The sequence below is a fragment of the Mixophyes fleayi genome, chromosome 3 (genome assembly GCF_038048845.1).
Source record: "Mixophyes fleayi isolate aMixFle1 chromosome 3, aMixFle1.hap1, whole genome shotgun sequence".
NCBI lineage: Eukaryota > Metazoa > Chordata > Amphibia > Anura > Limnodynastidae > Mixophyes > Mixophyes fleayi.
Genome location: NC_134404.1, coordinates 339,512,109 through 339,537,407, shown reverse-complemented (window position 1 = coordinate 339,537,407; position 25,299 = coordinate 339,512,109). Strand labels below are relative to the sequence as shown.

Below are 25,299 nucleotides of genomic sequence, written 5' to 3'. Positions count from 1 at the left end.
AAAGCACAATTTGCGTCATAAGCCCCCACCACTTTAATATAGAAAAATTGAATAACCCGGGAGGTTGCCCTGCACTCCCCAGAAATTTGGGAGAGTAGGCGACTATGATATATGTGTATGTGTGTATATATATATATATATATATATATACACACACACACACACACACATATCATAGTCATCTACTCCCAAATTTCTGGGGAGTGCAGGGCAACCTATATAAATGTTATGGCCAAATCCCAGAATATCCAGGTCCTTCATTCTAAGGGGGTGATTAAATTCGCTCTGAATTGTCTCAGGAACATCCATAGGAGACTCTGCACGCCAATGTTATGGCAGGAATCTCCGCTTGTTTTTTTTAGCATCCCATAGAAGAGTGCAGAAAAATAAGCAGAGGTTCCTACCGAAATTGCAGGCATTCTGCGAATTCGGACATTCAATTGCGAGGCGATGTGACGCCGAACATCACAGCAAAGTCCGACTGCACACATTGCCAGCTTTCGAGGTACGTGGAAAAATGATTGAGATTCCAGCCTAAACATTGGCGTAATGTGTCTCCGTGGACTTTTTTTGGAGACGCATCACGCCGAATTGAATTCTTCCCTGCTATGTTTTGTCATTGGTTTTTGCTGTCAGAACTAAATTTCAAGTTTTGGGTGGAGTTAGATAAGTTATGATATAATGTTGAGGTCTACTGTGCACCCCATGTACGACCATGATGGTACCCTGAATGCTGGGATTCCCAAGTGCAGCACTCTCTCCTGCTACTGCTCGCTGGTTTCTTGCCACTGGGGATATTCATCATCATCATCATTCACTCAACTCACTCACATCAGTCCCTGCCGCATTGGGGCTTACAGTATAAATTCTATACACACACAGACAGACTAGGGTCAATTTGTTAGAAGCCAATTAATCTACTAGTATGTATTTGGAGTGTGGGAGGAAACCGGAGCACCCGGAGGAAACCCACCCAAACACGGGGAGAACATACAAACTCCACACAGATAAGGCCATGGTTGGGAATGGAACGCATGACCCCAGTGCTGTAAGGCAGCATTGCTAACCACTAAGCCACCGTGCTGCCCTATATTGCTAATGCCTCTTCTCTGTGAGCTTCCCATTGATAACAATTTAGGATGGGTACAATGAATTGACCATTACTGCCCCAGCTCTATTCATATATTACAAATTCCAGAAAATGTGAATTTACAATATGCACTGGGACTTGAGGATTGCACCACTGGAACTTTGCACCTCTGCAAAATATCCTGTTCCACAGTGAACCTCAAGTTACACAAAATGATGTTATATTATCACTTATCTTTATTTAAAAAGAAAAGATAGGCGGTTCTATTCGATTAAGTTACTTTTACTGACAAATAATTTACCTGAGCTAAGTTTATTTAAGGTGAATTTATTTTTAAGGAATACTATCTCTGCTTTCATAACCGATATGAAAGCTCTGCAGACTCTTCATTTATATAGTTATGTCCTCTATAAAGTTTAGTTGGGATAGTGCTGTGAACACTTAAGGCCAAATTACACTTGTGAAACATGAAAAATTTCACTGCTTAATGCGGAATGAAATATACAGGTGTTTTTATACATTTTTAACCCCTTTGCCTCCTCTGTGCCTGGGATTTATTTTTGTACCATAAATTGTGCACAATAGGTTACGTTTATAATGAAAACCATTGGCAGGTGTCGGTAACATAACTGCAACATACTTATAATTGAAAGTGTAATTATTTTATATTTAGAATTATATTTAAGTTATCTTATTAAGTTTCTACATAGATATATGTAACACAATCTCTGCGGATTTATGTCTGTTGCAGAATGAGACCTAATCAGAGCTGCTGTAAGACGCCCAGCACGGTTACAGTTCATGTAAAATCTGGATCCAGATTACTCCAGCAACAGAAGCTTATTCTGAAGCGTCCACTTCGTAAAGAAAGTCAAGACGTTTATGAAAATAACTTGTATAACAACAATGCTCCTAAAAGGCTGAAAGGAACGTGCCTGATCATCCAGCGTCAGGAGATGACTGTTTTCTTTAACTTGTTTGGTAGGTGACCATGTATCAATTTAGTTTGATAAATATAAAATAAAACCCTCACTATGTATACAGTTACCCTTCACCAGTATAGCTATATATTATACAAGTTAACCCGTGCATGATACTCATGCATTCTAGTCAAATCAAGCTACTTAAGGTGTTAAAAAGGTTCTTGTCATGCATTTGGGCCTAGCCGAAGCCTTCTCAGGGGAAGAGCGTTACTTCCCGACGCAAGCGCCCCTTTTTAACGTGGTTTTGTCCACTTGTCACCACCTCATCATTTTTCTCCATCACCTCATCCTTCATCTTCATCGCCACATCCTTCATCAAGCTACTTAAGGTGTTAAAAACTCCCCACTGTCACCCCCGGCAACCACCAACCACTCCCAACTGTCACTTCTCCTTCAAGAAATATATAGGTCAGTGTATAACTCTGCCCAGCAGGTGGCGCTGCAGCTTGGTTTGTTTTTTTCCACACACGCCACTAGGCATTTATATAGTAGATACCCCCTGATTGATGCAAATGTTGTTTTGATTTGTCTACCTATAAAGGCATAGGAGTATGGATTGTATGCAGCTATGAGGCAGGTATGGATTTTCTGAGTTTGTTTTCACTACTTTAATACTATGTATCTTGATTGATTTATTTCAGTGTCTATTGTTTCAGGCTGTTTCCTTGTTTGATAGAGTTGCTCCTGAGGCTCACTAGATGTATATAACTATCTGTCAGAGTGGATACATTGTATCACCTAGCTGTGACATATTTATGTGTTTAGGATGGGAGCAGCCATTAATGAGGTAGACCAGTCTGAGCTAGTGGTAAATGGGTGTCTACAGGGCATTGTGTTTAATGGGTATCACTATGTCCACAAAATGGATCTCTATTTTTTTGAGGAGTTTTTCGTTTGCAACTCAGATTATCAGGATGTCTTTAATGTAGCGGAATTAGACATTGGGTTTAGTTCCACAAGTTTACATAAATCTTCATCCAGTTTTGCCATAGTGGCAAAAAATGCAATCCCACCATAATCCCATGTGCTGCAAGTAGAGGTCCAGGTGAAATGAAGAGAATGTGGGTCAGAATGAAACATCGCAGCTGTGTAACTAATTCTGTGGGTGGACTGTGTTGCTGGAGGTATAACTGACGTTCTAGAATGTCATAAATTATTATATAATGGTTTCTTAAGTTATTGCTCAAATAAACAGATGGTGCAAATCTGCACTAGACCTATAATAACCAATAAGCATTTATTTTTTATTTGTCTAGTGCAAGGTAAACAATAAAAGCAAATGTCTGATTGGCTGCTCTGGTTTTACTACAAATGTGCATCTTTGTGGAATGTTAGTAAATACCTGCAATGTCCATAGTGGACAAGATGGATTCCATAGAGTACTGGTCCTATGGCAGGAATTTTATTCAGGAGATCTGTGGCGTCCTAAGTGATCCTGACCATCTTCCACCCAGCCTGATGTAGTCTCTAATTGTAGTCATATAAACCCATTCCAAGCTCCTATCCAGTGTTTGAACATTATTTGGCATACCCCTTGTCCTTTCCCCTGTTAACTAAGCAAGTGCCACTGTATTGCTACTTCCTATGTGTACCTATCTGTCTATTAGTAGCCTGTACTGTTGTATCTTATTTATGTACCTGTTCCTTTGTCTGTTTGTATTTCTGCCTCAATTGTTAGTTTATATCCACATCTCTGTTTAACTTTTTCTTTGTTTGTTCTCTCTTTTCCCTGACTTCTGGCCTTCATGTGTGTCATAAACTTACCTGTCCTCGCTCCAGCGCCGTCCGCTCTCTGTTGTCGGAAGCCGCGCTTCTGTGTATTGGCGGTCACATGATCGCAAGACTCAGGGCGGGGATTTTGAACTTGCTGGCTATATAAACCTCACTCTGACACTCGGTGAGTGTCAGAGCAACTTGTATGCTTCCTGGCTCCTGATTCCTTGTGGATCCTTGTGCTGTTCTGTTCCTGACCTGATTTCAGTGTACCAGTCTGACCACTCTGATTCTCCTGCGTTTGTGTACCGGCCCGGCTTGCTGAAGATCCTCTGGTGATAGCTTGTGCTCTCAACCCGGCTCGTCTGATATTGCACCTACCTGCTGTTTTGTACTTCTGCTGCCCGATCGTGTACTGAACCTAGGAATCCCCTCACGCTGAGCCTGCCTTCTGATTCTGTACCTTGCCGTCCGATTGTGTACCAGATTCGGATACCTGACTACGTGTACGTACCTGTTCATCTCATCCGCTAGTGCTACATCCAGAGGCAGGTCAGAGGATCGCGACCTGTGAGCTCCCTGCAGCTAAGCCCATCCCACCTTGCGGCGGTTCTTGGTGAACACCAGGGAGTTCGTTAGACTCCGCACCTCTGGTTGGCCATCGTCAATCAAGATTAGCACTAAGATCCAGCCTAATCCACTACAATGTGACTACATGTTCTGACTCCTCAATCACTGGTTCTGGTATGGCTACCTGCCCTGGCTCCCTGTCTCCTGGTTCTAGTGTGACTACCTGCTCTGGCTCTATATCCCCTGGCTCTGGTGTGGCTACTCTCTCTGGCTTTCTGTACCCTAGCTCTAGTGGGACTACCTGCTTTGGCTCTCTGTCCCTTGGCTGTAGTATGGCTGCCTGCTCTGGCTCCCTGTCCCCTAGCTCTGGTATGGCTACTTGCTCTGGCTCTCTGTCCCCCAGCTCTGGTATGGCTACCTGCTCTGGCTCTCTGTCCCCTAGCTCTGGTATGGCTACCTGCTCTGGCTCTCTTTCCCTTGGCTCTGGTATGGCTACCTGCTCTGGCTCTCTGTCCGGTGGCTCTGGTATGGCTACATGCTCTGGCTCTCTGTCCCATGGCTCTGGTATGGCTACCTGCTCTGGCTCTCTGTCCCTTGGCTCTGGTATGGCTACATGCTCCGGCTCTCTGTCCCGTGGCTCTGGTATGGCTACCTGCTCTGGCTCTCTGTCCCTTGGCTCTGGTATGACTACCTGCTCTGGCTCTCTGTCCCCTGGCTCTGGTATGGCTACCTGCTCTGGCTCTCTGTCCCCTAGCTCTGGTATGGCTACCTGCTCTGGCTCTTTGTCCCTTGGCTCTGGTATGGTTACCTGCTCTGGCTCTCTGTCCCGTGGCTCTGGTATGGCTACCTGCTCCGGCTCTCTGTCCCCTGGCTCTGGTATGGCTGCCTGCTCTGGCTCTCTGTCCCCTGGCTCTGGTATAGCTGCCTGCTCTGGCTCTCTGTCCCGTGGCTCTGGTATGGCTACCTGTTCTGGCTCTCTGTCCCCTGGCTCTGGTATGGCTACCTGCTCTGGTTCTCTGTCCCTTGGCTCTGGTATGGCAACCTGCTCTGGCTCTCTGTCCCTTGGCTCTGGTATGGCTACCTGCTCTGGCTCTCTGTCCCCTGGCTCTGGTATGGCTACCTGCTCTGGCTCTCTGTCCCCTGGCTCTGGTATGGCTACCTGCTCCGGCTCTCTGTCCCCTGGCTCTGGTATGGCTACATGCTCTGGCTCTCTGTCCCCTGGCTCTGGTATGGCTACCTGCTCTGGCTCTCTGTCCCTTGGCTCTGGTATGGCTACATGCTCCGGCTCTCTGTCCCGTGGCTCTGGTACATCTATATATTCTGGCTCATGTATGACAAAGCAAGAGACAAAAAATAAAAGAAAGTGTATATAGGGACACTCTTCGATGTATGGAAATAATGTTTAAGAATTGTAATCTATATTAGTCAAGTAAAAAATGTCATTTTAACCTATTACATGAAGAAGCTTGGGAAATATTAAAAACAAAGGGAAAGTGACGTTAGTAAGGAATTAAAATTGTAGATAAACTACAATAACTCTGTTGTCATGTATACCGTATTAATAAATAATTGAACTATTATTCATTTCTCTTATGCTTCTTATTGTCCATTCAATAAATAAACTGAGAATGAAATCTCCTTGTTCAGTTATAGTAATGGTAGAAATATGATTTATATTTGTTGAGCCTTGATTAATGATCATAAGTACCATACAGGAATGGATAAGTGACCTCTATTGGTGGTCATGTTTATTACACATGTGGCTCATATAAATAAAAAGTCTATTAGACCCATTCATTCCCCCCGAGTACTCTTGACCCTTAGGTAAATAGTGTCCTATGAGACAACCTGTCTATTCTGACAAGCTCAATTAGTACTGTCTATCTAGTCAATTAATGTGAAGCCTGTATAATATAGGAGCCTGGATAGGTATGGACTCTGCTTCTTATGAGTGAGACAGACGGCTAGGAGAATCCAATGTTTATGTTTGGGATACAGCTGATGGTGCTGAATCCAATAGGGAAAGTGGCTAATATAGAGGTACTGCCCTACACAACTTGTGAGAACAATATAGACGGACAACAGAAAAAACGCAGACGAGCTTTTCGCATAGGTAGCTTTAACGGCCTTTTTCATCAACATAGGTTAAAATGACATTTTTTACTTGACTAATAAAGATTAAAATGTTTAAACATTATTTTCATACATCCCAGAGTGCCCCTATGTCCACTTTTTTTTTTTGGGTCTTGTATTGTATTTGAGTGACAGTCAAATATGATTGACATATCCTGAGTAATCCTAATAATATATAGAAATTTATCTAGGGGTGTTAATTATACAAATACCTAGTGCGGTTGTTACACTCTCTCTTCTTCATATATGACAAAGCATGTATAAATTGTAAATGTGATCTATAACATATAATTATATATTAATATTGAGCCACACAATATGTACAATGCCTTATAGCGCAAAGATGTAACATGAAATGACGTGATGCCTCCTACGCTATACTCTATGGTTGAATGGCATGATTGTTGCTCTATCTGTGTATGATACATAAATTATACGAGGAATAGTAAGTACAGACATTAGAATACAATAGGAATAGTACTAGCAGTCTAGGAGGTAGGAATTTGGTTTTAAAACCAAATATAGTGCAGCACAGTGGCTCAGTGGTTAGCACTTCTGCCTCACAGCACTGGGGTCATAAGTTCGATTCCCGACCATGGCCTTATCTGTGTGGAGTTTGTATGTTCTCTCTGTGTTTGCGTGGGTTTCCTCCGGGTGCTCCGGTTTCCTCCCACACTCCAAAAACATACTTGTAGGTTAATTGGCTGCAATCAAAAATTGACCCTAGTCTCTCCCTGTCTGTCTCTCTGTCTGTGTGTGAGTGTATAGTAGGGAGTTTAGACTGTAAGCCCCAATGGGTCAGGGATTGATGTGAGTGAGTTCTCTGTACAGCGCTGCGGAATTAGTGGCGCTATATAAATAAATGATGATGATGATGATATAGTAAACATTTAATTTAGTTTTAATGTTGCTATTGAAGATATAAATCAAATTTTTATTTAATTACAGATGATGATTTAATTCAAGATTTCTTGTGGATGGATTGTTGTTGTAAAGTAGCAGATAAGGTAATTTGATTTTAATAATGGTATTCTTATCAACATAATATCAATATGTCATTAAACAATAACATTACTACAGTACAAAAAAGGTATACTAAATGTCATCTACATAATATTGTAAAATGTTGTACCTGAGGCTGGGCACACACTACACAAAATTTCTCCCGATGCGATATCAGTAATGATTTTACCACCGACTGAAAGTCCCGATCAGCAGCCAATTCATGTATACACACTATACACGTTTACATAAACACCGCCGAATGTGCCCGACATCGTTCCATCATTTATAGAGCTTTATAGTCCGTTTATAAAATCAAATGAAACGATGTTCTTTGGAACAATAAAATATGATCCTGAGAGCGTAAACACTACTGCCATATTGGACGTTACGGTCATTTATCGTGTGAGTGGAACGATAATCGGGTGGAAAACCTTTAGTTTTACCGTACAGCACACCGTGACCGGTAGTCAGCCAGGAATGATGGTCTGAACCAGGAGGTAGAGTGTGCCACAATAAATAATTAGTGTTTGTTTGTGAAAAATTGGACAGATGAGACCAAAGTGGAGTTGTTTAATCTAAATGCAGTGCGATGAATACCAAACACAGCATTTCATCACAAGATCCTCATACTATCCGTCCAGCATGGTGGTGGAGGGGTGATGATTGGGGCTTGTTTTGCATCCAAAGGACCAGGATGCCTCACCATCATTGTGTCCATTATGAGCTCCTCTTCACACCAAAATATTCTAGAGGGAAACGTGAGGCCAAATGAACCATGGGCTGTAATTCACATATGGCTCCTTCATGTTGTCTTATTTTGTTCTTAAATAATGATAAATACATTTTGTTATGTGTTATTGTCACATTAGATTATATTTATTAATTTTAGGATCTGGTAAGGATAGAAGAGGCTATACTTTCTTTTTCTCATGACTGCATGTATTTTGAAATGTTAATTTACACAGGAGCTCCCTCTGATCATCCAGCTACAATTAGCTCTCTGCCATTGATGTAATTGTTACTGCATCTCAGTCAACGAAAATGAATGGATGTATATTTGCTTTGCTGTGCTTTATTACACATAAGCTGTGAAGTATTATACATTATCAGATGATGTTTTAAGGAGTAATTTTTTTTTCCACAGTATCTTTTAGCGATGACCTTTGTTTATTTCAAGAGAGCGGGATTCAGTATGAATGAGTACACCAGAGCTAATTTCTTTGTTGCTTTGTGAGTATTACTTATTAATATAAGTGTTTACATTATTTTATTGTAGATTTATAGTGAAGTCACTGACTGCTCAGCGGGATTCTAGACCAGGTCTGGCCAACCTGTGCCTCTCCAGGTGTTGTGAAACTACAAGTACCAGCATGCCCTGCCAGCTTTCAGCTGGCTATCTGCTGGCATAGCATGTTGGGGACTGTAACTGCATAACACTTGGAGAGCCACAGGTTGGTAACAGTGAGTAACACTGTGAGCTTCAGTGGAACCAAACCCAAACAATTATTATAATTCTTCCTTTAGAGATTTAGTAATGTTCTTAGTTGTGCAATAGAAACCTCTTGTCTGTCTTTGTTTTATAGATATTTAGCAAATACATTGGAGGAGGATTATGAAGAAGACAAGTATGAAATCTTCCCCTGGGCTTTAGGGAAGAACTGGCGGAAACTTTTCGCCAATTTTCTGAAATCAAGAGACCAGTTGTGGTCTAGAATAGACTATAGAGCAGCTGTGAGCAGACGCTGCTGTGAAGAGGTTAGTTACTACGGTACAGAAACTTTCCTAAACACTGCAAATATTGTATGGGGAGCGGACACGTTTTAATTGGAAGTCTTCTAAGCAGAGCCGTAACTAGACATTTTCGTGCCCTGGGTGAGAGAGACCACTGGCGCCCCCCTCCACCATAAAAAAAATAATAAATAATATAAAATCTTTGTGAGTATAGAAGCTGCCTCCCAACGACGGTGCACTACCGGAGGAAACGTAGCCATCCTACTATGGGTGTGTGCCTAGCTCTTTACAAGGGCTAGACCGTTCTCCGACACTATGCTACACTCTTCTACCTGTTCTTGTAGTTTTCACTACTGCTGCTGCTGGTGTCTTAAGTTCAGTTGCTGCTTGTTGGGATCCTGGAATGTTGGGGTCTTGTTTGTAAAGAGATAGTTACTATTCACCTCCTGGAAAGCTGAGCAGTGAGTGAACACTTGAGCCCACCATACCCCCAACCAGTCCTACATTTTAATTAATAGCATTTACATTTAATAATAAAGCCAATTTCCCTGCACCCAGCCCTGATATTAAATTAATAGCATCCACATTTATTAAATAGTGAGTGAACACTTGCGGCCACTCTACCCCCAATCAGGCATTTTTATAGGTATTTCTACATTTTTTTGTACTGTGTGGAATTGTAGCTATTATTTTTTATAGTGATGTTATATTAAATTTGTTCTTAATATATCTCATAATGTTTTGTGCAAACTAGGAGTTTGGAGTTTTATGCTGCCATATCCATTGTAAGCAGGATTATTATTTTTGAATTCGATTTTTTTCTTTCTTTGGTGCCCCTAGTTGTTTGTTATAATTTTGTTAATATATCAAGGGAAATGGAACTCCATTTTTTTGGGGAGTGACAGTTGAAAAAAAAATTCTTCCATTTATTACAGTTTTTAGTCTGACCTGACAGGTGCTTATAGAGAGAGAGAGCAACGAACGAGCTGACAGATCCCTTCCCCCGCTCCCCTCTCCTTGGCTTCCCCTTCTCTTCCGCTCCCCCGTTCTTCGGCTCCCCCTTCTTCTTTGCTCCCCCTTCTTCTTTGCTCCCCCTTCTCCTTCGCTCCCTCTCTCGTCCGCTTCTCCTTCGCCTCCGCTTCCCCTCGCCTCCGCTCCCCCTTCTCCTTTGCTCCCCCTCTCCTCCACTTCTCCTTCGCCTCCGCTTCCCCTCGCCTCCGCTCCCCCTCTCCTCCACTTCCCTTACTCCTCTGCTCCCCCAGTTATTTTAACTGGCTGGTTAACTAAAAAGTAATCTTGTTTAAAGGCAATGCACCTCCATGCTTCCGATATCCTTATCTAAGGCTACGTATAACTAGAAGCTTAGCCTAGCCTAGTGCTCTGTAGGTTTGCTGGCCTACTTTGTACTATGAAACTTTTCCTCCACATCTGAGATAAGAATTAGTATTATTTCATTTAGGCAATACTGCCGCTGATTAAAAGCAGATGTTATTCTTGCAGGTCATGGCAATTGCACCTGCGCATTACATTTGGCGGCGTGAACGTTCTGAACACCACAGCGGTGCAGTGCGAAATTACGGTAAAGATGACTCCATCCTCCCCCGTGGCCCTTCAGCCACACCACTAGACTGTTCCCTGTGCGGTAAGAAAGGACGGTTCATCGGTCTGGGCTTATCCAGTTCTTCATCGTCTTCATCTGATACCACATTACCCGTGAGAGAGCAGATAGTGCCACACGATACTCCAGATTCACCAGAGGATAAAATGCTGATTGATTCTCCGCAGTTCTACCGCTACTTCCAAGGTTTGACTATCTCTGTGACAAATTTCTTAATTGTATCATATTATATATTGTATATTATATTGTATTTGCTTTAAATTTGATTGTTTTGAAAAAGGTTGTGTTCCCACTTAGGTTCAATGCCATGAATAGATCTGTGTATGATGGGCATAGTCAATTTGGTGCCTGCGACGGCAACGGGTGTGGTGTCCTCTTGTACACATGGGCATTCATTTTAAGCATTTAATGCACTCTTTAAAGCGTGCTGTTAGGTGCATGGTACTCTGTGTTCCAGGGAAGCTTTGAGAACAGTCAGTAAGGACAACGTACTCTGTTTGTCTCCACTTTTAACTAGCTTTATTTCTCAACAGATGTTATTTTTATTTTGATATTTTCACTTTAAAACCAACAAAGAAGAACCACTAATTTAGATACACATTTATGATGCAACCATTGTTTTAAGAAAGTGTAATTTAGTATTATTATTCCCTCTGCAATTGTAGGACAAACCCGTCTCCAGATATAGGTATTAGAGATGTTACATTGCATATCCCTGACACATACAGGCCAACTACTCATCCACCAATCAGTATGAGGGCAAAATTATTCACTGTATTGGTATTCTCATCCGTGACATAATACAGCCAGAAAGACAATAATCAGCTTCAAATTGACAATTCTACCTGGACCTCAATACAAGCCAGAGCCAGTGAAACATTGTCACAAGAGTTTGTTTATTGTAAGATCCCTGTAGCCACACAATGACAATGAATGTGAACATTTTGGTACAGAGTGTGTGTTATATCACAATTATCAACAATAAACAGAGTAAAGCAGGTCTAATGCGGACCAGGCTGACCCATTTTGAGATTTAGGGGGGGGGGGGGGGGGGAGTCGAGGTTGGGTTGATTGTGTTGGGATAATTATCTTTGTTGGAGGGACAGGGATAGAGATTTCTCTAATTGACTAGTAGCTGACACATTTAAATTTGTAATTTATCGCCTGTACCTAAAATCAATTCAGATGATATGTATTGCAAAACATCTCCATGTCACCCCTTTATTTGTCTAATTATGTTCCTCTAATTCCCTTTCCTGAAGTTTCCTTGTAGATTCGTTCTACACTCCCAACACTTATGTTCGGCATTTCATGCAATGATTTTCTGATGTTAACTTTGACTTTTTATCCATCTAAACAAGTAACTAGAACCCGATTCGTCTTCTCTCTGACCCCTTTCTAATCGTCTCAGTTACCAAATGTTGCCTCTTGTCCGAGCTCCTTTTTCATTGAGTAGAACATTTCTGCACTGTGAAGACCTGGGGCTCTTCCGTACTAGGCTCCTTGGTTTCAGTATATGTTCCTTAGTGTTGCCAACCAAAGTCTAACAACATTGCTCAGCTACATTCCCTTCATCCCTCCTTGGGAGAAAAAGTGGCAAAACTGGAATAATCTGGAATATTAAAATAATCTGACTGTGTCAGATATATAATCCGGGAGGATGAAAAAATAATCTTCCAATAATCACCAAAATTAATTACCTATTTGAAAGAACTGACATACAGGGAATGAAGTTTTCCTGGCTCATCTAATGTCATTGTGACCATAAAGGACAAGTCCAGCAATGCAGATAGGATAAACTAATGTTTAATTTTTATCATTTGATAGATTTAAGTTGATAGAAAAACATAATAATAAAAAAATACATGTGTGTATATGTACATTATATTATACAGTATATATAAGGATATATATACATTCAGTACACAGTCATTGAAGTGGTCACCAGATCTGACCATTTAAGTTAATAAAGGCTTGATGTACCGGTCACGTGATCTGTGCTGCGTGCTCTTTATTGCAGACCTGATAATTAAACAGTTGGAGGTTGGATACCACAATTTAGATATGTTTGGTGCTTTTGTTTTTGATATTCTTAAAATAATACAATGGGTATATTGTGAAAGCTCTAGTTGGGTAATTTTCTTTGTGTTCTGGAGCTTCAACTTGATAATTAAAACAGTTTTAGGTTATAAATTAATGCAAAAGGTTTCTGATAAGTTTAGAATGTAAAAAACTAATTTTATTAGGGAATTATATTTCTAATACAAACATTTTAGAAATTTAACAAGATGTTTGATGGAAGAGTATACACTTGTAATTTACATATTTTTTATCTAATATGCTATTTTATTATTGAAAATTTCAATTTGAAATGATATATACACTTCTTGACAATAGGAGATATTTTATGTTGTTGCTTTTTTACATATGAGTAGCTGCTGATTGATTAATGGAGACAATCATTGGCAATGAGAGATATAAATTCACTGACAATGTGCACAATGTTACAGCCACCAAGGTGACGAAACACGTCAATGGAATTTACACAACTATCTGTATTGACTTGGACTTGTCCTTTATTCTCTCTGCAACATTAGATAGAGACTTCATCCCTGCCTGGCTGTCAGCAGAGCAGTGAGACTCACGTATTTTTACCTAATTAAACTGAAATTAATGTTCTGGAGAGCTCATTATTTTCTACTATAATTATACCTCCATATCCATCTGTGGGACATTGTTAGTGTTCCTAATTAAGAGAAGGACAGTGGAATAGAGCACCATATAATGAGAAGTCACCTTACTCCAGATTCAATATATATACATGCACAGATACTTCTGGCTGACTGGACCCAATACCTCTGGGAAAGTTATTTATAGAGGACTTTTTATATTAATGTGTAGTCATTGTGAAGTTTCAGCCATGACATTTATGGATCAGGAATTACAATAATCTGTATTATAACCTATGATCTTGCTCACATTGCTATACACAGCTGTGTAGTTATCTGTACACCCCTATAACTTACGCACTAACATATATATATATATATATATATATATATATGCACAAGATCAATATAATAAGGCGCTAGCAACCACACTGTAACCACCAATTTGTATAATTGGTATAAAAATGTGCCAGATGATCAGTCCCGTAATAGAAAACACATATAGCTCAATTGAAGAGCGGCAGCCGCAGATGACTTGTGTCCAGATGGTTAATCCGGAAGAATTGAGGTAACTGTTGATAGAGAAAACAAGTAGGGCGCCCAATGTGTAGTATCAGATAGAAATGGGGACGATATAATAAACTGCGTACCGTAAGGATTCCAGAATCAGGTGGTATGGTAGGAGTTCCTCTTCAGAGGTAATACCTCCCCCTCGCCCACAGGATGATGACAATGTGGATATAAAAGCACATATAGTGTAGTATAGTTGTGTTATGTAACACCAATTGTGATGAATCCTCCACCACTATCAATAGTGGAAGCCCAATAACCAAAATGGCTTAATGTTAGATATACACCTCCAAATAAAAACAAAAAATCTGCGTACCAGAAATCCTGTAATATAGGTAGCGTATATGTGCTCAAGATCAACAGTCCATCATAGTATAGTCGATCAGACAGATATCATAGGCAGACAGACAAAAACAAAATTGCCATGTCAGAGTAAAAAATAACACTTTAATAAAAAAGTAATATGAACTCACATGAGGTACCTCATGTGAGTTCATATTACCACCTGATTCTGGAATCCTTACGGTACGCAGTTTATTATATCGTCCCCATTTCTATCTGATACTACACATTGGGCGCCCTACTTGTTTTCTCTATCAACAATATATATATATATATATATATATATATATATATATATATATATATATATATATATATATATATATATTTTTATTGTTAAATGTTTATTTTGTAGCTCTTTCTTCTCTCTTCAGATAACCAAGCGAACAAAGAGACGAGACGATGTGTCCGGAACCAGGACAAGTCCATGGAGTGGTTTACCAGCAATGAGGAATAGATTTCACCTCCGCTTGTAAAAGTAAACGTTGCTTTAGTCCATTGAGTTGAAAGTTCTAAATAATTTATTTATTGTACATAATTGATATCACTGTATAGAATACTGTCCAAGAGATGATGTGTTAAGTCCTTGGCATCAGCTGTGGTCTCCCGTTCCTGTATGTTCCGGTGCTGGTTTGAATTTCCTCAGCTGCACAAGAAAAGCTGCAAAATAAAATAACCAGTTGTGGTGAAATTGGATTCATTTAATTCAGGTATTCACCACCCTACATTCAGTAATCTCACAAGACAGGTCCAGTCACAATAAATAACACATTCTTCAGGGATGTAGTTAATAAGTCGACAGTCAAAATGTCGATAATGAAAATGTCTACACCAAAATGTTGACAGTCATAATGTCTACACAGTTTAAAGGTCTACATGTTCATTAGATTGACACAATTGTCGGCATGTAAAATGTCTACAGGATTGTCAACAACAGTCAATATGTTGACATAAATCACTAGATTTAAAACAGCAATACAGGAAACAGGAAAAAAAAAAACATACAAAATGATGCCCTCCCCAACAGCTCTAACCAGCCCTTGTACTGCCAGCCTAGGCTGCTACTAGTAACATCAGGGGGACAAAAAGTGTGAGGTCCCCCCAATTTTACTATTGCCAGCCTGGGCTGGTGACACTATAGCAGGAAAACCCGCCATAATGCTAAACCAATCCTAGGCTGGTCAGCATGTGGCTGGATTCCCTAAGGAGATCGGGTCTGCAAAAAAAGTGCGGACCCCACTCCCTAGGCTTAACCTGCCTCGTGCTGATAGCACTAGGGCTCTTCCCACACCCCTGGGCAGTAGGTGTGGGATAATAATGACTTCATAATAAAAATGCATTATGTCCCTGGTACCCTACAAGCACCAGCATACCCATGGCTGCCAAGGAATGCTAGCACTATGGGATCCACAAGTGCCAGCATGCCCTTGCACGCAGGAGCACCAAGGAAAAATGTAAATAAAACACACAAGTTAAAAGACTTTTAATTGAAATAAAAATATCCATACTCTACCCTCATTTACCCTCTTTATATCTCACCTACATCCAGGGTCTTTATCTGTAATATATTCATGAATCTTTTGTAAAATAAAAAACCCAGATAAATGACGCAATTCTAGCTCCTAAGAGTTCCCGGCACAAAATGAGGTCTTATGGCACTAGTCCTATTTATAACATGGGGATTTCACATGGCCTGAACTCAAGCATGTGGACATCAACATGTAAACATATAGACATTATGACTGTCGACTTTTCATACCCAGCCTATTCTTCAATATAGTTTTAAACTGCCTTCTGTTATACTATATTGTAGGGATCAGCAAAATATTAACTTGTGTTACTTATTTGAATGAAGACAGGTTTGTTTTCCATCTTGTAATCTGCAACATTTAGGCCTCTAAAATCTAAAATGATTTCTCATAGACTTAAAAAGGTTTAAGTGCCCAACAGGTACATATGCATTTTTCTTTATAAAACATTGCTTTTCAGTGTGCAATCTAATTTCTGCATCACCTTTTTATTCTCTCAGCTAAAAGAAAGTAAAAAATACAGGATTAAAAAAACCTCTTAAAAACATAACTGTGGCTTTAAAAAACAAAATACATATTAATTACCTGTGAAAACAGGCTCTGTACCTTTCAGACAAAAGCCTAAATATAACCTTTATAAATATAGCCAGTTTGTGGTTTAGAGGAGGCTCTAGCACTCCCTACGCCGGCTCATAGAAACAGGTGATGTTGGTGTACTGGTGACACTTCTGTAAGAACAGCCATGGTCAGACAGTCCTGCCAGCTCACATGATAGTAGCTTAATCGTTGCCATAAAAATATGAAGAAATCCATGTGTGAGCAGGGACCCTGCAAATTCTCTAGTGGAAGAATTGTTGAATTTTTATTTCATATTCTTATTAGAAAGCGATCGTGACTATCTGCTAAACTGTTACACCCGATGAAGTCATTTGAACTGGACTACACGTGAACGCAGAGAATATAATTTTAGTGTAAATAACCTCCATGAGCACATATAGGTACTCAGAAAATTTCTGCTTTTGAGAAATGGCTACATCCAGATGCTTTACGTAACCATTTGTAGAATGGTCATCATTTACTTTCCCATTTAAAGTTTGCCTTGATGCTGGAAAGGAGAAGTATTGGTACTGCCACAAGAACAAGTAAAAAGTAATTTTGCAGATATTAAATGGATCTACAGCCGACCATTATGTCAAGACCACCCCTGCCATAAATTATAGCCCTTGTACAGCATACATTGTATTTACCTGTATGTCCTGTTTGCCAGGGCAGAGGGCGTGCAATATAAGGCATCTGTCCAAAAGGCTGATCTTTAGTCGGAAGCTCGAGATCCTCTACAGGAAGAACACAAAGATAGCTGTATAGAAAGTACAATCAAACTAGGAATTTTAAAAAAAAATATGTTGAAATAAGTTGCGTAAAATTAAAAATAACTAAACGGCAAGAAAATTGTGCAGTTTTCAATAGAGATTGTAACTTAATGGGAAAAACACAGTTCTCTGCAAAAATGTCTAGATGTCTTTTAAACGAATAGAAAGGACCTTACAATGTATATTTTACACAGTTTATATTTTAAAACGATCATAAAAATTATAATTTTTTAGATATAGGTTTATGCATCCCATAGTGTTTCTCACACATTACATTTGTATGTTTGGGCAACACTACATGGAGAATTTTGCACAGGGTCATGTAATATATATTTTATATATATATATATATATCACACGTCTTACTGTACTTGGGCCACATTAGGACTGATGTTTTGTTTGGGGGTAATATATGTTATAGAAATGGCGGTATATACTGAGAGATGTGTAACGTGTAAACAGTAGACATGATAAAAGGTAATCTTCCTTTCAAGAATGTTTTCATATCGCTGGCTAGGTGAATTAGTAGAAAATTGGCCCATTATTGTCATACATGACCCCAAAAGGGACTGTACATTGTTGATTATTCCCGTATATATGTGATTTGCAGATGACTGCTTGTGGTCATCTTTCAAGCTCACTATTATTAGGCCCTTGTGTGATCCAGTGCTCAGCCCAAAGCTCTGATCTGTCCAATTTGGCTTCCTAACGTGGATTGACATATTTATAAGTTATTTCTGATGCTCAGACCATGTGTCAAGATCAGTTCATGTGTGAATTTGACAAAAATTGTGTCATAAACCTGTAATCTCTTACCGTCTGTTTGGCTTTCTTCATCATCATCATCATCATCATCTGTTTCTTCCAGAATTTGATTTTCAGGTGGTAATGTCAGCTTGGGTCCTACCCTCTTGGAAATGCTGCCATCCTTACGGAAAGATGGGGCAACTAGCCAATCCGTAATCTTGACTTCCACAACCTTCTCACATAATAGGGGGAGCTCACAACATCGGATGCCCTCAAGCAGGTCAATTACCTGTGTAATGCTTCAAAGTATGGAACACAGAACAGCTAGTTACATCTGCTAGTACCTGTATTTTCTCCCATGTTACGTCTCAGTTTATGCACACACAGGTTTTCCCTACTGGTCTTCCAACTATTTTTGTTGTAATGCAGAGTTACATATGAGCAAACCTGCACAGACTCTTCACTAATATACTAAGGACTATAAGTCTTGATACCTTAAATAATGAACTGATGATTCAACAAACTGATTTAAAATCATGATGTATTAGTGTCCAAATATAAACAGAAATTATTACCATAATAATGCATTCCAGGAAAAACCATATTAGTAGATAGATGCCGTGCACTTACTTTGCTATATATACAGCACAGACAGCGCCCTGCTTTAGGTTTTCAATTATGGCCGGCAATGCAACGTGTGGGTTTAACATGTCCAAAGCTGCCTACAACACAAATACAAGGGGAATGTCTACAAATGTCTGAACAACATTTATGGTTTCATATTAATAACAATAACCAAGCATGCCACTGATTAGCATAATTACCTGAACTAGAAAAGCCCATCTCCCAAACTAATATCCTATTACCACCCAATGTCAGCAAATACGCCCTCTGCCCTCATATTATTCAGTCTACCACAAGACACAATAGTGTATACAATTATTTTACAATATTTAGATGCATCTCACAATGGCGATGACCTGCTTCCCAACTTATACTTACCGCATCAAATGCTACCGATTTATAGTCTGGCAAAGTATCCAGTACGTTCCTGTTGATGAATTGCACATTATCTGGCCAAGGCTGGCCACACCTCGTCTGCCAACCGTTCTTCCACTTTAGGAAATTATTTTTTGCTATGGCGTGGTGATCAGCGCGTACTTCAAAGCTGTGTACACAGCCCTCCGACCCCACTGGAAAGTAGAATGTATTCCTATTACTCTGCAGAAATCAGTAACACATCCGCTGCTTAGACTTCATGGAATGTATCCTACTGGTATTTCAAAATTGTTGGAATAATATACATTTCCAGCATTTGCCATTTCGGTGTTGACAGGACATCCTTAAAAAACAAATTCTGAAAAGTAACAATTGTGCCACTTTCAGGTTCAATATAGGAAAGACTGAATCTCATCACAGATATTTTCTCTCGAAATGTGCTCTGTTATTGTCCTGCTTATCTGCATCAAGCACATGAAAGGAGAGATCCAACAGGCATTCTAGTCGGTCAAAATAGGCTTATTACTCCCTTTAACACTCGTGTGTACTGAAGGCTTCTTCAGTAACCAAATGTGTTTTCCTTAGGCTAATAGTTAAAAGGAATTTCCTCCTTCATAATATATATAGATTTTTTTTATCCCTCTTACGCTGACCTTTAAGTGGGGTTGCCACCTCTGACTTCCGTCATTGGTTCAATCCAGCAGGGTCTTAGTACATAGCTACTGGCTAGCAGTGCTGGATGCGATTTAGTACATAGCTACTGGCTAGCAGTGCTGGATGCGATACGAGAGTAAGAGCACCACACCCAGCCAATCAGGAGCCAGCTAGCATGTCTAGCCCTTGTTGGGTCCTTCAATGCCAACCCAAACCAAAGAATCCCGACCCCCATCTACATACTAATGTGGGGGACAGGATTTAAGAACAATATAGTGGAAGAGTTGGAAACAAACATCTTAAACTGGTATGGTTGTTTTAGGAAGTGTTTTTCATTTAATCCCTTCAGATTCTAAATAAAATGAATGACCTACCTACCAGCACGGGATAAAAACAGACTGAGCGCTCCGGACCCCGATCCAGCCTCTAGTACCACATCCCCAGGGCTGACATCCATCATCATCATCATCGCTGTCATATCCTGATATGGGAGAGAACAGGTTTATAGGTGGGATTAATGACAACACATAGCACAATAACACACTGTGGGCCTGATTTATTAAAGAGCCGTATTTTGCATAAAATTGCTCTGCGCATGCTCAGAAACAGACTATACGCCAGTCAACACAAGTGCAAGTGATTTGTCTTCAAACGCAAGAGGACACTTCCAACCAGTGCCGTAACTAGACATTTTAGTGCCCTGGGCGAGACAAGGCACCGGCGCCCCCCATCTAAGTGGGAGTGGCATTTTACAAGTGGGTGTGGCCAACCTAATGTGGGGGTGTGGCTAGCACCTTACTGAAATAACTCTGTTACACATATTTGCAAATGCATGAGATATATATATATATATATATATATATATATATATATATATATATATATAGATATATATATATATATATATATATATATATAGACCAATGGGACACCCCAGTCCCCATTGAGTATTATGGGGACTGCTGGATTGTGCGATAATTTGCTTAATGAGGAAGATATCTCCTGTTAGACTTTTGTTAAATGGCCACATTACTTAAAAATGTCTAAGCCATTCAGAAAAATCCATTTCGCATAGTTTAGGGCTCTGTGATTGTACAATTCATTATCCTTTATTGGATATTAATTACATATTACTTCAAATGTTTGGTTAAATTCAACTTACATAATGTACAATTCTGTCCAGAAAAAAACCATACATAAAACACAATTGTATACATTTATAAATCTCTGTAATATTATGCACCACATGTAATGAAAGTTATTTCTTATCAGTGTTCAGCACTGAGGCAAACATGTGAAATGGTTAAAAGATGATAACCAGTTAAAATTCACAAAGCTTCTATTTATAAACAATGTCCTGAATGAACATTCCTCCTAATGTTTGTAAATCCTGAATATTGGCATAGGTGTCCAGGAATAGTGGAAACGTTCACTTACAGTTAGTTGCAGTATATCCCTTTCCGTGTCCGGTTTCTATCTGCAGAGCTTGTTACCTCTCCTATATAAATTGGAGGGTGATTAACTCCTGGATCTGGCGTGACTGCAGCATTCCATCCAGCTTCTGAAAGGGACTAATACACACGGACGTCATGAGAGAGAGAGATTAACTTTCCGCAGTGGAACGCATGTGCGTTCCACCGACAGGAAGTTCGGCATTTGGAACGCTTTGCGTTCCAAATGCCGAACTTCCTGTCGGTGGAACGCACATGCGTTCCACTACGGAAAGTTAATCTCTCTCTCTCTCTCATGATGTCCGTGTGTGGACGGTAAAAAGGCAGAAGATAGGGCTAGGTAGCGGGCGGCTGCTGCGCCCACTTGGGCTTGCGCCCGGGGCGACGGCACCGTCCGCACCACCCTAGTTACGGCTCTGCTTCCAACTGTCGACAATTTCAAGGGCGCAAAGGGTCAATGTACAGTAAGGGCGTGCCAAGGTCAAGCACACGCACATCCACTCGATAAAGCTTTGGGCATCTCTCCGGTACGTGTTTTTAGTAGTATCACTTGCACCAATTACAGGACAGATGTAAGTCATAGTGATGACGGCTGAGTATACAGCTAGAATATGGGTTTGCAATTAAGAGCAACTAAAAATTAATTTTATGTACATTAGACATTAATAACATCCTAATAAATGTATTTCATATTAAAAAAAATAAAGTAAAAAAAAATATTTTTTTTCAATGTATTTTTTATTAATGATTATATTATTAACAGGTGTTAATGTATTTTTTTTTTTTAATCTGCTTTTCACTGGGACTTTATAGATACATATATATTGAGTCTGCATACGGCAATTGCAGTAAAGGCAGAGTGTACTTAGACCGATTTTCAACTACAAACGTTTCTTCAGATCTGCTTGTACTTGAATGTGGGCGTACTTGTGCAGTTTCTGTTCAATTTAGAAAAATACAAATTGCGTTCCTTGATGAATCAGGCCCAGAAACAAGACAAACACATCTCATCTATTTAAAAATTGCCGTTCTGGTCAGAATAACGTGAAATTCTTAGGACGACACAGAAGACGAGAGTACAGTCTGTTTTGCTACAATATTAATGTACTTGTATGGTCCATTTTTCTGAGGTGAGACAATAAAAAATAAGTCTATCAAGACTATGGAAAGCCAAGGCGTGCCGTTAGTATATAACGATTCTTCACTCTTTAAAAGCTATAGTCCACTCTTCCTCCTAAAACATCTTCTCCTTTAACTTTGCATTTTTTTTTTTCTCAAGAGCCTGGTGATTTTACTTGACAGAGTTATGGGCATGTAATTTACATCACTGTTGTAACCGAGATCTATGTTAGAGTAAGGCTAGGTACACACTGGAGAATTTTCCGGCTGACATGTTATCTACAACGATTTAACCTTTGACCGTAGGTCCGATCACTTGGACGATTAATACGTACACACTAGTCACGTTTTAGATAGTTAATGAAAGACCAACCCGTCCAGGCAGCGACTTTTCACAGCCATACTGTCGTGAGCAAAGATATGAATTATGTACACACTGAAACGATATACGAGATCCATCGAACGATATCCTGCTAGAAGCACCTAATTACCAAATGAGTTACGTGCAGACACCGCACCGCGTAGGACAGGCATCAGAAATTAACATACACATGCCCCCAAAGGAGTCACAGCTCGAGGAACTATCGGCAGTTGCTCGTGGATCGATTGGAAAAAAGTTTCGATAGGCGATTGTTCGGAAAATATTAAACAGTACAACCAACCAAATGAGTCGACAATCGGACATCGTGTCACTACACACACTAACCCAACTTCTGACCGAATGGACGTATGTCAGTTGGTTTGCCCAATTATTGGACAAAAACGCTCCAGTGTGTACCTAGCCTAAGTTGTAAAGAGACACCTTGCAAAACCTAAAATATGGATGTGGTTCCCCACATTACTCCCAAATAGAACTTTTCAAACTACAAGATGTAAAAAACACAGGCTGTAGGGTACTACCTTTAAAATATATTTGTTTTCACGTATAATACAAAAACACAATCATTGTCAGTTTACTATATTAAACACTTATTTAAAAAAAGATAGTTTTGCCAGTGAATGCTTACAAGCAGATGCATGTAATACTTGTCTGACATCAGTCTACAACCAGTGAGTTACAAGCTTATCGATAGAGAACAATAACGAATGTCAGAGCCACTGGTAAATTGCAGCCATCAATTACAAGCAAACTGGCATTAAATTTACTGACAAATCAGTAAAAAGCATAAAAATTCAAATTTTGCTTGTAAATCAGCTAAGAAAAAAATAAAACGAATTTGTCAAACTACAATATTACATTATAGCATTCGATAAATTAAGTATTTTGGGTCTATTGAACACCATATTTTTGATGTCCGACAGCGCTGTTCTACTAGATTCTACTACCTTCTCTTTCTGATCAAAATAATTTGCTAACATAGGTTGCGAAACCTATCATTCCTTTTAGTACGTCCCCCTATCTAACAATAGACCCTTTGGGTAATAATAAAGTTTAGTGTTCCAAGCAGTTTGTAGGGCTAAACTTCATGATCTACACTTCCACTCTCTCTGCCTTTCTCTTCATTCCTGCCAATGAAATACCCCTCCACCCCACTAGCCACTGAACTACTTTCCTCTGGACTGGAGAGAATGAAGGGGGGCCTTGACTTGAGGAACTCAAGTAATTAGTCCAGGGGCTGGAGGTGTAGCAGGTGTTTTATTAGAAGAAGGGAAAGAACGGCAGAGAGGAGGCTTCATCATGAAGTATATGGCTGTACAATGCCCCTAAAGCAAAATTTATAGTGTCAAACCACAATTAGCCCATTTGGACAGTGTTGAGGAGCAAACCTTAGGATATGAGATAGTGGGGCCTCTCTTCATGTAAGTGACAAATTCCTCTAGAGAGGGTCTTTTCAGAAGGAACTGATGCCCAGTGGAGGTCAGGAGTTTCTGGCCAGGCAGTTTGCCCACTATGTCCAGGCTGCTTATGGCCCCCCAGTTGCTCACGAGTTTGCCAGAACTTTTAAGGACAAACATCTTCTTGAACATGGAATAGTGTCTTCTCTTGTACTCCGCTAACACCAGATCCCCTGGTTTGAATGGTGTGCCCTGTGGAGGAGAGAGGTCTCCATCATCCTGCAGTGGTGCATGGGTCGTGTTCCCCTGGGGGGCTGATGGGGGTTGTGTTGGGCTGAGCTGCTCTCTCTGTGGATCAGACAGTTCTTCATCTGGACTTAGTAAATCATGGACCTCTTGTGAGATGAACTCGGGAGCGATCATCTGACTCACCCTGTCCAGAGGAGACAGGGATCGCCTGTTACCCAGGGGGCGTGCAGGTCTAGTGGGTATGGGGGCTGCAGGTCCATGACCTTCTTGGGAGTCCGAGTGATTGACACATCGCTGCACGTGGACCCGGTGTCTGCAGGCGAGGAAACTCCCTGCACTGCCAGCAGGGGGCAGCTTACCGCACAGCACAGCATTGCGCAGCCAGGGCATCATTCTCCCGACACACAGCGGGGACATCCCGGGTGCAGAAAATCCTAGACCCCCCCTCTCTCAAAAAAAACAGTGATCATCACGTCGTCATTCAGCGACAAGCAGGAAGTCAGCCGCATACACACGTGTTTCCAGCATGCTCAGGAGTACAGCACACACTGACACTGCTCATATAATGCAGCACATGGTCATAGGGTCTATGCACTGCCTTTCACTCTTCTCTGCAAGCTTTATAACTAGCTCTTAATGATCAGATCAATTGCAAACTGTTTCTCACTGTATATAATGATAAAAGGACAAAGCAGAAATGCAAAGAGAAAATTAAAGAACTAAACATTAGGAGACAACGCAGAATTGTCGCCCTTGTAGCACAAGTTATTTAGAACATGACTTATTATCTATCTATTTATACACTAGTAGAAGTGCAGCTCTCAGTAAAATGCATTCAGAGAATGGTTAGAGTTTATTGGAAGGGTGCATTGTCTTGTCCAGTCAGATGTGTAGATCACCTTACAATAGAATTAGTTTATGTTCAAACCTTTCCCAGCTGTTAGCAAACGTCAAGGGTGACTATCTGCCCAACAGCAGGAG

At 40.3% G+C, this 25,299-nt stretch overlaps 2 protein-coding genes across 5 annotated transcripts; one reads left to right on the top strand and one right to left on the bottom strand.

Annotated features, from left to right (window-relative positions):
* Window positions 1–1,795: 1,795 nt before the first annotated feature.
* SPDYA (speedy/RINGO cell cycle regulator family member A) lies at window positions 1,796–15,115 on the top strand. 3 transcript variants are annotated; one of them, XM_075204393.1, is made up of 6 exons: window positions 1,796–2,071; window positions 7,438–7,496; window positions 8,639–8,724; window positions 9,078–9,249; window positions 10,711–11,029; window positions 14,780–14,865. In XM_075204393.1, the coding sequence occupies exons 1-6, from the start codon at window positions 1,843–1,845 to the stop codon at window positions 14,800–14,802; spliced, it is 888 nt and encodes a 295-aa protein (XP_075060494.1). In that variant the 5' UTR covers window positions 1,796–1,842; the 3' UTR covers window positions 14,803–14,865. The 3 variants fall into 3 exon arrangements, with proteins under 3 accessions (XP_075060494.1, XP_075060493.1, XP_075060492.1); XM_075204392.1 differs by having other exon boundaries at window positions 1,797–2,071; window positions 10,726–11,029; window positions 14,799–15,115; XM_075204391.1 differs by having other exon boundaries at window positions 1,797–2,071; window positions 14,799–15,115.
* Window positions 14,923–24,793, bottom strand: TRMT61B (tRNA methyltransferase 61B). Of its 2 annotated transcripts, none has more exons than XM_075204389.1 (7): window positions 24,061–24,793; window positions 20,102–20,204; window positions 19,073–19,263; window positions 18,701–18,792; window positions 18,140–18,369; window positions 17,201–17,287; window positions 14,923–15,084 (listed from the first exon to the last, which is right to left on the bottom strand). In XM_075204389.1, exons 1-7 carry the CDS (start codon window positions 24,733–24,735, stop codon window positions 15,017–15,019), a joined length of 1,446 nt encoding a protein of 481 aa, XP_075060490.1. In that variant the 5' UTR covers window positions 24,736–24,793; the 3' UTR covers window positions 14,923–15,016. The 2 variants fall into 2 exon arrangements, with proteins under 2 accessions (XP_075060490.1, XP_075060491.1); XM_075204390.1 differs by having other exon boundaries at window positions 24,502–24,793.
* Between the last annotated feature and the right edge of the window lie 506 nt (window positions 24,794–25,299).

What these genes read in the sequence shown, in the direction of transcription:
- SPDYA (XM_075204391.1), top strand. Translation starts at nt 1,843, where the DNA reads ATGAGACCTAATCAGAGCTGCTGTAAGACGCCCAGCACGGTTACAGTT. An exon ending in GCTAATTTCTTTGTTGCTTT is followed by an intron (nt 8,725 to 9,077) that starts GTGAGTATTACT and finishes TTTGTTTTATAG; the next exon opens with ATATTTAGCAAATACATTGG. An exon ending in GTTCTACCGCTACTTCCAAG is followed by an intron (nt 11,030 to 14,798) that starts GTTTGACTATCT and finishes TTCTCTCTTCAG; the next exon opens with ATAACCAAGCGAACAAAGAG.
- TRMT61B (XM_075204389.1), bottom strand. Translation starts at nt 24,735, where the DNA reads ATGTCCCCGCTGTGTGTCGGGAGAATGATGCCCTGGCTGCGCAATGCT. An exon ending in TGTGCTGTATATATAGCAAA is followed by an intron (nt 18,370 to 18,700) that starts GTAAGTGCACGG and finishes CATACTTTGAAG; the next exon opens with CATTACACAGGTAATTGACC. An exon ending in TGAAGAAAGCCAAACAGACG is followed by an intron (nt 17,288 to 18,139) that starts GTAAGAGATTAC and finishes TTCTTCCTGTAG; the next exon opens with AGGATCTCGAGCTTCCGACT.